Source organism: Phoenix dactylifera, chromosome 4, assembly GCF_009389715.1.
Source record: "Phoenix dactylifera cultivar Barhee BC4 chromosome 4, palm_55x_up_171113_PBpolish2nd_filt_p, whole genome shotgun sequence".
NCBI classification, from domain to species: domain Eukaryota; kingdom Viridiplantae; phylum Streptophyta; class Magnoliopsida; order Arecales; family Arecaceae; genus Phoenix; species Phoenix dactylifera.
The window spans coordinates 9,111,060-9,123,092 of NC_052395.1; the positions used below are offsets into that span (position 1 = coordinate 9,111,060).

Below are 12,033 nucleotides of genomic sequence, written 5' to 3' on the forward strand. Positions count from 1 at the left end.
CACCCTACCAAGCGGGCAAGGCCGACCTCGGCCCCCGTCGAAGGCTGAGCTGAACTCGATCCCCGCCAATAGCCGAGCTAACCTCGCCCAGTACGCGCCGCGGCCATGCCCTGCGGCAACCTCACCGCACCATGCTTCGCATGATGGCCCCTCCAAGACACGTCGACAAAAGACTATGCCTTGCTGCCCCAACTATGCCTGCTGACAAAGGCCATACCCTACAGCACACGCCAGCGCCATATCGCGCATAGGGACAGCTCAAACTGTGTGCCTCAAGCAAGCCGTGGCCGGCGCCACCTGGCCAGCGCCATCTCCTCTCATGATGAGGACAGACCATACCTCCGCTACCTGGGCATATCTACGGAGACTATAAATAGCCCCATCAAATAACGCTTAAGGACTTTTTGGCCAACAAATATACTACATGCTAACTTAAGCATTGGAGGGCCCTCACCGAAAACACCGGTGAGGCTGTGCGGGTACACCGGCGCGCGGGAGATGGCGTCCTTTCTCCGTCTCGACAGGCAACTCCCTCGACTCCTCCGGCGTGGTCACCCTCGGGCCAAATTTGAACCACAACAACAACTATAAGCACAAAACTAACAAGATTACAAAGCTATATTAAATTAAAAACTGAAGAAATGAATATATGCATAAAGATAGATAACAAAAATAAAAGAAAATAAACTATAAAACAGAAAACAAAACTGAATTTTGTGAAAGTAAAAGTATAGACCGGAAATTAAATAGAAAATAAGAATCAAAACCAAGAAAGTATAAAACAGAGTTTAAGAATGCCACGGTGAGCCACCCTACCACAAAATATTTCCCATGCCCATGTAGAACCAGCATGGCATACAATTACTTGACAAATGATGAGATATCAAATAAAGATTGAGAAATGGTAAAAGATCTATAAGTGAAAACAAACTCTATGCCTATAAATACATCTTCCATAAAATAACTGGGATGGAAGAAAGAAAGCAATAAAGAAAGGTCAATAATTGGAAGCACTCCACTGATAAGATATCAAATAAAGATTGTCGAATGGTTTCAAACAACAATAAAGAAAAAGGTATGGGAGTATATCTATAGAAGATGTATTTATAGGCAGGGAGTTTGTTGTCCAAACAAAAAAGTTTGCACCACAATAATATCAATAAGACACATGGTATCTGTCTCTATTAGATGCAGGACTATCGAATGGAGAGTTAAGACGATGATTTAAGATAAAGAGAGACAACAGCCCTTGAAAATCCCAAGTCAAGCACAATATTGTACATAACATGATGGGGACATCAGAGCCGTTCGTTCAGATGATCGAGCCATCAGAGTCGCTCGCTCGCACCCGCACCAGGGGATGACATCATTATGGCTACGAGAGGATCCTGAGCCACCGGATTGAGTCAGGCCCAGATCGGGTCCATTCGAGTCTGCGTCATGTTTCTTTTATTGCCTTATTAGTTATTTTTGTTTGAGTCGATTTGGTTGTGTTTCTGTTATTTTGGAGTCGATTTGGTTGTTGAGTCAAGTGATTGGATCAATTGATCAATGTAAAACCTAATTATAAAGGTCCAATTTTGGGTGTGATCAATTGGTTTAGTGGTCTAATGTTAGTAAGGTTTAATTTGGTATGTAATCAATTAATTGACTTAGTCACTTAATTGAACTTAATTGAAGGATCCAAGTTTGGTTAGTTGTTAATTGTTTGACTTGATCAATTCATGATGTAAGGCCTATATAAGGGCCACCCCGCTCATGAATTAGGAGAATTGAATGATTGAATAAAAAACCCTAGCCTCCTTTCAGCTTCTTCTTCTTCTCCCTCCTCCTCTTCTCTTCTTCCTGTGTCTCTATAACCTCTTCTTCCTGCGTCTCTGTAACCTCTTCTTCCTCCTCCTTCCCTTCTTCTTTCTCTTTCTCTCTTCTCTCCTGCGGTGGTCCGCCATCATAATATCCATGATCAAACAAATGATTCAAGGACATAAGAGAAAGATCAATGAAACTTATGGGGAACAAAGAATGCTCATTGTCTTAGAGAGAGAACTGAGGTTTAATAAAGCCTGCATAATAGTCGTGTGTGTGTGTGGGGGGGGGGGTGTTGTGCGTGTGTGTGTGTGTGTGAGAGAGAGAGAGAGAGTGCATGCATTGCATAAGCTAAGTAACACACCACCAGATCATAAGGTTGCAGCCATTCAAATATATCCGAGCGGGCACATGTTTGCCGGATATAAGACGGTTATAGAACAATAGAACATTGCGTGTACAAAATTAAGGGAAAAGAATATACTTTATGAAATTAAAGCTGCTGAAAGACCCCTGCAATGCTCCAACTGTATTAAAAAACCAAGAGTACTAATGAAAGTTCATACCTTAACAAGCACAATTGCAAGAGGTGAGAAATCGCAAGCATGAATAAAGACATTTGGAATTGCTGATAGAAGTGGGAAGGGGGTTTTCCAGCTGCAAAACCAACCTGCGATGAAGTGAGCATCAACCTGACAAAATGGCAGCCCAGTGCATGAGGTTCCCTTCATTGAAAATTTTTATTATTATAAACCACCTGACAAACCAAACTTAAACAAGTAAAGGTATCATACAAAAGCAGTGAAAATCTCCACTATTATAAACCAGAACTTGCAATACTATTATGCAATCATCTACACACCGCCTGCCTTGGTAAATGGAAAGCTGATAAACAAAATTCAGTTTTATTAAGTTATCGCTATCTCATTTGAAAGATATAGCAATACTAAATGCACATCCAATAAAAGAAAACGTGCTTACCAAGAAACCCTCAAAAGAACCACAATAACCTTAATATAATAGAGAAGAGATTGAATACCTAGATTAATGAAATACACGCAATCAATCATAGATAGACAATAAATTTCTAATTGTTAATTATTGCTAATGCTGTTTAAGAAGGGGAGAATTGAACTGTGAAGAAGTTTCAGTGAAACAAAAAGAAAGATGGCAGTTCACAAGCACCTTGCAACATTCGCAGCTTCTTATGGTGTACTCTTCAACAAATATCTACACACATATATACACATAGATACATGCATGCATACATACATATATACATACATATATAATAAAAAACCTAAAAAAGAAATAGAAAACTGAACTTGTGCAGGTAGAAAATGCAAGACTGGAGTAAACAGAAAGCAACAAATATAGAATAAACAAAATATAAAACTAAGTTTTAAAGAAGAAAAATACTATGCAGAGCCACCTTGCCACAAAATTTGTCATGCCAATGTAGCATCAGCATCACAAATCATTACTTGACCAACCTCTTGTTAACGAACCAGCCCCTAAAAATTGCACCAATCCCATCTGCCATGTGGCATAAGGATGTGGTTGAGTGGTAGCCCACATCATTGCTCTTTCAAAAACTGGAATTCCAAGCAAATATACAAAACCAAATACATAAAACCAGATAACAAATTAAATGATAAAATAAAATAGAATATACTAAAAAATTTGAATATATATAAATAGAGACAATAAAGACAAAAGAAAATAAACTAACAGAAAAAACAAAAACAATAGTCATGAAGGTAAATTAAAAGGAAAATGAACAGAAAATAAAGACAAGATTGAACAGAAAAGAAGAATATAAAACTAAATTTCAAAACGGAAAATGCTATGCCACCATCACACAACAAAGTTTACTAGATGACGCAAGAAAAAAGGAGGAGAAGGAGAAAGAAGAGGAGGAGAGAAGAGAAGAGGAGAAGAAGGCAGAGGAAGAGAGCAACTCAATATTCTGTATTCTCAGATCTCAATAATGCAAACTATGTTCTCAATTAACATAGTAATGCATTTACATAGACAACCAAAAACCCTCATAAGAATCTGTATAGAAATCAAATACTAGAGTCTTCATAAAATTCTAGTTCTAGAGTCCACATAAAAATAAAAATATTTTTTAATTTTTATATTTGCACCAAACAGAAGTATGCCCAGATTTTTTATTAGACAGTCCTCCGTCACTAGAAATAACACAATGGTAGCATGAAATGTCATTGTTTGACCCTTCACAAACAGCACAACATGCCCCACAAAGCACACCAATTTCCTCATCTATGGTGCAAGGAACTTTTCATGTGACTAAATGATACCCATAGCATTCCTCTTTAAAATAATAAAATAAAATAAACTCCAAAGAAATGTATAAAACCAGTTCAAAAAATTAAATAACAAACAAACTAAAAAAATGAAGAACTAAATACAAAAACTAATAACTAAAATATACAAAAATAAAATTAAAAAAAAAAAAGATGCAACACTAAATAGTGAAAGTTATAATAAATACCAAAAAACACAGAAAAGAAATTAAATTCAATAAAGAATAATACACAACCCCCAAATTTCAAAATGCAAATTGCTATAGGGTACCACTATCATCCAAAATGTTCTCTAAGCTGACACCATGCTACCATGGCACATCATTATCTGACCAATTCCACTATCAATTGCAGCAGCCCCCTTGAATGATCACAATCTCCTCTACAACATGGAACAAGAAACTCTTTATGAGTTTGATGGGCAACCAAAAGAAATATTCTTTCAATAAATAAAAAAATGAAACTTCAAAGAAGTCTAAACAACCATATCGCAAAAGTGAAATATAAAACAAAATAAACAAAGAAAACTGAATATATATAAAATCATAACAAGAATAAAAATATAAGAAAAGGTGGACACAAACTGAATTTGAGAAATAGTTTGAAAAATAAATAGAAAATAGGGACAGAATAGAATAAAAAGGTAATTATAAAAACTGAATTCTCAAAAAGGAAATGCCATGAAGTGCCCCTCTGTCCCACAAAAAAATCCCCCAACCTGACATGGCACCAGGCATGGCATAAAATAATTCAACCTCCCCCTTCTGAATTGCACCAGCCCATATGAATCACAGACCAATCCTCTCTATGATGTGGGCAAGGGAATTCTGTGTAACTAACTTCGAATTACTCTTTCAAGAAACAAAAAAAAAGGAATTCCAAGCAAATATATAAAAATGGATTGCAAAATAGTCAACAAAAATAAACTCAAGACTATGAATATGAAACACACGATAAAACACAAAAAAATTACAAAACAGAAAATGCAAACAGATTTGTGAAGCAGAGATAAAGACAAAATAACAAGCAAATTTAATAAAAATCCATGTTGCGACATGTATGAAGTTTCCTGTGCCGATGTGCCACAAGCATGATATGACATTGTTTGACCAACCACTCATAAATCGTCCTTAGCCAACAAATCACGCCAATTCATTCACCAAATGATGAGAAATCTTTTGTGTTAATGAGTGGCCTGCCGCAGTATTTTTCCTTCATAAAGTAAGATAAAATGAAATACCAGATAAATATAGGAAACCAGATTACGTAACAATATGTGAAACTAACTTTAAAATGAATATATAGAAACAGATGATACAAAGAAAAGGGAAAAATGAACATCTGAAAGTAGAAAATAAAGATGAAAAGTAAATAGAAAATACAAACAGAGAATAAAAAAAAAATATGACAATGAAAACTTAAAAGTACAAATGTTGTAAGCAATGTTAGCCAAATCATGCTGAAATGGCCGATTCGGGGCATACTGAACCGGACCGGTCGGTTACCGGCATAGTTCAACTAAACCGGACCAGTGAGTTACTGGCATAGTCCAACTCTTCGATTTGATATATAATGCTCGCCCACAATCACCGCTTTGCTTCGCCCATCCCCTGTTTCGCAACTCTACCCCAAAGCCTCCGTGCCTAGCCGGTTCAACGACAACGCCATGATGATGATGAGGTCCATAGCCAGGTAAGTCTCTCTCTCCCCCCCCCTCAATGACGATGATGAGGACTATTCGAGCCCTCCTTCTCTCCCCCTCGACGACGACGAGGGTTGTTCAAGCCCTCTCTCGACCTCTCTCCCTCCCTCTCCCCCTCCCCCTCCCTCTCTCTTTTCCTCTCTCCTCTCTCCCTCTCCCTCTCCCTCTCTAGCTCTTCCTGTTTTGGTACACTCTGGAACGGCACAGTACGGACCTATATCGCACTGAACTGGTAGCCGATTAGTACAACCTCCGATACCGGTATCGATTTGGTAAACCTTGCTCATTAGAAACCACTTAATCACATAAAAAGATTTCTTGCACCAACATGGCATGGGCAATTTGGTGTGGCACGTCATTATTTGACCAACCCCCAGAAATACCACTAACCTCCCAGAATCACACCAATTCCCTTCTACCATGTGGCATATGGGACTTTCTATGACCGAGGGGCACAAAAGCATTTTCTTTCAAAAAAAATTAAAATCAAATCAAATTCCAAACAAACATGCAAAGCTATATATATGTGAAATTACAAAACTAAAAGAAATAGAACAATCAAAAATACAAGGTGATATACATAACTAGATTATAGAAGAAATAAAATAATAAAACAAAAGAAAGAATTTTTAATTTGAGAAAATGAAAAAGAATGAAAAAATACGAGGATGAATTTATGAGGGGATAATAAAGATGGAAAATGAACAAAAAATGGCAACAAAATAAAAATAAAAGAAAATAAAAAGGAATTTTTGAAATAAAAATGCTGGAGGGTACCATATTGTTGCACAAAAGATTCCCCATGATGCTATCTATGAACATTTTTATTTGACCAAACCCTCAAAAATCAAGCCAATTCCTTCTGCAATGTGGTACAAAGATCTTTTAGTGTGTCTAACAGGCACATTGCTCTCTCACAAAACAAAAACAAAACAAAATTTAGAACAAGCATATAAAACCAAAATTAATAAAAAAAATCCACGAAACTAAATAAAAACCGAAAAAATGGATACATAGAAACAATAAAAAATAAAAGAATATAAACTGAAAAACACTAAACTGAATTTTTTGAAGCAAAAAACAAGAAACACAAATTGAAATACAAATGATAATAATGAACAAAGTATAAAACCAAAAATAAAAATACAAAACAAGAAATAAAAAATGAAACGAAAAAAAATATAGAGATATCAGACGGCAGAAAGCATGTGCCATGGACTAAACAAATGCAAAATAAGATAGAAAATAAAGTTGCAGTACAACTAAAAATAGATACAAATAGAGATTCTTGAACCCATCCTTCTACTCTTCTTCCATCGCTAGTCCTAAAACACATTATTTGGTAAAAGAGGAGGAAGGAGTGAAATAACTGCAGTAAAGAGATATCAAATAAAGATTGTTGAATGGTTTTAGACAGAAGTAAGAAGAGGAGAAAACATATGATAATTATAATAATTGGAATATGATAATAGATGTCTGGAATTGCAATGAGGCAATATTTTTTTTGTTTTATGCGCTTAACATGTTTCTTCCCCTTAAAAATAGAGCAAGATCTTAAAGTTAGAGAGATGTATTTATGAAAGATGTATTTATAAACATGGATTGTCCAAAGTCCAAACCAAGGAGTTTTAGTATAATACTAGTTAAAAGGATAAACATTATCTTCACTAGATATGGAACTGCAGAATGGAGAGTTAAGATGATGATTTAAGAACAGAGTTCGCATAATAGCCCTTAAAACCCAACTCATACACCACACTGCCCATCACATACATGGCAAGAAAATGATTTAGAGATATAATATAAATAAAAGGTCAATGGAACTCATGAAGGCATGGAGAAAAGTAATGTTCATTGTCATAGAGAATGTGTGAGTGAGAGAGAGAGAGAGGAGAGAGAGTTGAGATTTAATAAAGGCTGCATAAGGAGATGGAATAATGTGCACGTGTAAGATAGAGGAAGGAGGGAGGGATGGAGGGGAGAAGGGGGGGAGAGAGAGATCCTGACTACAACTGGTCAACAAGTTGGTCGGAAAGAAGCCTATCATATAAATCATTACTAAATATATTATCTGAGTGAGAGCAAAACAGAATTGTGAAAGTGTATATATATGTGCGCGGGCGTAATCACAACAACCCATCAAATTAGTCCTTACATAACTTATTTGCATTACACGAGCTGATTTACATCTCATCAGACTATAAGATCACTGCCATTTATGAACTTATGACTTCTTCATCAGACAACAAAGGTGCTGGGTTCAAATTTACAAAAGCTAACCTCATTTAAGAAGTTCTTTTCACAAATTAAAGTTTGCCATACTTTAATGGTTTTTCAGATGGAATCTTTGACAGGGAAAGTCTTCAAGATGCAATGTTACAAAACATTAAAATAATTTAAATCTTTAGATGAAATCGATGAATCTTATGCTTTTGTATTATTTTTAACATATTTTTCCTTTTCTACATTAGATGTTCCTGTGAAGCAGTAGTTACAATTTAAGATAATCTAAAGCAAGCATACTAACAGGTACCAAAAATATCATAACTAAACCTTAACACCAACTGACACATTAAAAACAAAACAATTACATAAAATAATCAGATAAGTCAATTTACTAAAGGAAAACTATAAGACCTTGTCAGTTCCAATAATCACATGCATCAAGAAAAAACAAGTATTCAATATCAATAACCACAGGATCCCGGATGTTCTAATGAACAGATCATTCTAACAATAAAACAACAACATGAAAGACAGATCAGGAAGAGAATATACAATTAATTTTTAGATATGTCCCCAAACCAACATCCAAAAGCACAAAGTTACGATCTAAAGTATCCTACAATTAGGTTAACACGTAACACATTATACTGACCAACACAACGGGATGCAAAGCAATATAATAAACTCAGATCAGTGTGGGTTAGGGTTAGGTCCCAAAGCATCAGCTGTTTTGCTTTAGACTCAGCCCTATAGCCACCCTTGGTTCACCTAATAAATCAAATCAAGATTTCCACAAAAATTACTGTCAAGATGGAAAAGCTCAAAGCGATGCAGAGGAGAGAGACGATCTTCAAAGAACTATGCCAAGAACTTGACAAGTTGATTGTTACTCACCAAGAACCCTTTGATCTTTAAAAAGCTGCGCCAAGAACCCTTTGATCTTTAAAAAGCTGCGCCAAGAACCCTTTGATCTAATCGAGAACGCAAGAATCGCAGAAAAAGAAAGGAGAAGAGAGAGTGAGGGAGATAGAGGCCTTATTCTGGTGGTTCTTGTAGATGGCATTCCAATGCTAGGTAGGGTATCTCTCGTGCTTGTGGTACTTCGCATATCCGATTGTTCAAGGCGATGAAAGGCTTGAAGCGAAGCGGCTGAGAGGGCGAGGTCTAGAGGCGGCAACTGAGGAGAAGATCCCCGGACCCGGCAGCAATGACGGACGAGGACAAGGGACAAGGGACCACCCAGATGGAGAAATAGATCGCCGGCACTGGCACAAATGCGAGATCGCCGGTGGAGAAGGAGGGAGATCGCCACCAAAACGGAGAGGGAGATCGCTACGCCGCCAGCAATGACAGTGGAGGAGAACGGAACGGGCGTCATATAGGGTTTCGCCCTCATCGCTTTGCCGTTCGCTCCAACGTTCGTTTCGACCGGCGAGTGCTATATAAATAGGCGCCCTCATCGCTGGGCTTTGTGGTACAAATCCTTTAACTTTATATAAATACTTTTTAAAATTTAATATTTGCATATATATATTTTATAATATATTTACTTTCTACTTTTTTTAAAATTTATAAATACATTTTAAAAAATAAGAATTTAATTGCCGGTCCCTTCATAGACTTCACTTGTAATCCATTGACTGACTGCGTGATTATCGCCCCATAGGACAAATGGACAATTGCTTCTTTAACATCCGGTCCTTATCCTTTCCGTCCCCATTCCGAAATCCCAACTCTACCCTTCTCCATCCACCCCCTCGCCAGCGTGAAAAAAAAAAAAAAAAAATCTATCATCGTGTGCTCAACTTCTGCATCCCATCCATCTTCTTCTTCAATTCTTTACTCACCAACTCCGAAGGAAACGGATCTCTCTCCATGAAGTAGGAATGGATCAACGTTGCAGCCGATCGAGAAAACGCAACGCCATGTGCTGGGCTTTGTTCCCTCTCATCACGTTGCAGGCTTGCAGCCGATCGAGAAAACGCATATGTAATCTCCATGATCGGCCAATCATGCCTCAACGTCGTCCGCCCACTGCATGGGATGATGTTGGCTTTGGCCACTAATTAAAGAAGTGAAGTAGTCATCACTTTGGAAATTATTTATCTAGAAAGGGCCTCATCCGCTCTCGATAAACATGAGCAACCTGGATAGAACGACATTCAGACACTAATCTCTGGTATCCCTGAGTAATAGATGGCCATCACCCTGTCGTTCAACCGCTGAATCCAGTCAATCACCATAGTAGAGTCGCCCTCCAGGATGATGCACTTAGCCCCTAGGACACTCCTCGCATAGGTGATCCCCTCTCATGCTGCCCTGAGATCGGCTCCAATAACAGTCATATCACAAGTATGTCGCCCACCTGCCACAACTAGCTTAGAGCTGTGGTTCCAGATCACAAATTCTATCCCTCCACTGTCTTCGCTGTTAAGACGCTACCGTCAAAGTTCATCTTGAGGTAGCCACGGGTGGGGGCTTCTAAGAGACAAGAGTCACTCGGGGTGATGTAGAAGCGATGTGGATGTCCCAGATGTCCCTAATCCACTCTAGTGAAGGTGACTGGATAACGGCGATAATCTCGGTCGCATGGCGAATGGCTCTATCCCCCACTGCCCTCGAGGATGTCCTCATTCCCTCAAAAGTATGGGCATTCCTGTCTAGCCAGATATGATGCGCCATATAAGCAACAATGATGCCCCGCACCACAGTCCTCGATCTACTTACAAGCATCCGCAGGTGGTCCAGCAAAGCCTCCGCCGACCTCACGTTCCATGATAGGGTACCAAGCACACACCGCCAGATCTGCGCAGCCCGGGGACACCCAGAAGAAAGTGGCTGATGGTCTCCTCCGTAGTAGTGCATGCTGCACACATCGGAGTAACCTTGACATCCCTCTGTGGCAACAAACCCTGGGTCGGTAGACATTCCCAAGCCACCTTCCAGATGAATAAGGCCATTTGGGGATGTACACGCAGTCTCCATATCCACCTGGCCTCAATCTGCTGGGTAGCCTCCCTACCCATCAATGCCTACAAATCTTTGGCACGCACCCCTCACCCCTCTTGTTGGGACCCATAGTAGTCTATCACTCACCTCGCCACCAGGCAGCGGGATATCCAGGACCCTCTCTGCCAGCTGCTCTCCGAAGGTGTCCCGAACTAGTGCCTTATTTCATATGCCCCCCTCAGGAATAAATAGGTCCCAGACTTTGCACCCGGTCAGTCTCACCGAATCTACCATCGTGGGTGTCCTATTCAATAGCCGATCAGACACCCAGGCATCCCGGAGAACATCAATTGACTGCCCATCGCCAATCGTCCACCTAATTGTTGGAAGTACCATCGGGGCGTGGTCGCATATCTTCTTCCAGATGAAGAAGGCATGTTGGCCCACCCGGAAGTTAGATATCACTGAGCACTCCCCATACTTACCTCTCATGAGGGCACACCACAGACTATCCGACTCCAGCAGGTATCTAGCCACATGTCTCGCTGCCAGGGCCTCCCATCTCGTTGCTAGAGAGTACACTCTCAATTCGTCTGTCTTGATCGGCTGGCATATCACCTCCCATGCCAGTAGATGGATGCCTCCTCTGCCCTGTTTCCTACCCCAGACGAAGTTTCTGAACATCTGCTCTAAGGACCTCATCGGCGCCACTAGCACTATGGAGTTCGCTAACAGGTATATTAGCATAGAGCTGAGAACCGACCGAACCAGTGTCACTCTGCCCATCATCAAAAGAGCATCCATCTGTCACCCCTCGAGCCTGTGTCTGATATCGTGCTCAATATCATGGCAGTCGTTGCATCGCAGTTGGCGGCCAGTGATCGGAACTCCCAGATAATGTAGTGTGCCCTCTTGCTCACCCACTCCCATAATCTGCTTGATGGCAGTCTTCACCTGAGGCTTGGTCTTTGGGCTGAAGTAGATGGCCGACTTGGCCAGTTAACCCATTGGCCTGAGGTG

General features: G+C 39.5%; 1 protein-coding gene across 3 annotated transcripts; it reads right to left on the reverse strand.

The window, feature by feature from the left end:
• Positions 1 to 2,086: 2,086 nt before the first annotated feature.
• Positions 2,087 to 9,509, reverse strand: LOC103706843. 3 transcript variants are annotated; one of them, XM_026804552.2, is made up of 2 exons: positions 8,959 to 9,509; positions 2,087 to 2,531 (listed from the first exon to the last, which is right to left on the reverse strand). In XM_026804552.2, the coding sequence occupies exons 1-2, from the start codon at positions 9,458 to 9,460 to the stop codon at positions 2,494 to 2,496; spliced, it is 540 nt and encodes a 179-aa protein (XP_026660353.2). In that variant the 5' UTR covers positions 9,461 to 9,509; the 3' UTR covers positions 2,087 to 2,493. The 3 variants fall into 3 exon arrangements, with proteins under 3 accessions (XP_026660353.2, XP_026660354.2, XP_026660355.2); XM_026804553.2 differs by having other exon boundaries at positions 2,087 to 2,563; positions 8,959 to 9,508; XM_026804554.2 differs by having other exon boundaries at positions 2,087 to 2,498; positions 8,959 to 9,505.
• Positions 9,510 to 12,033: the final 2,524 nt, after the last annotated feature.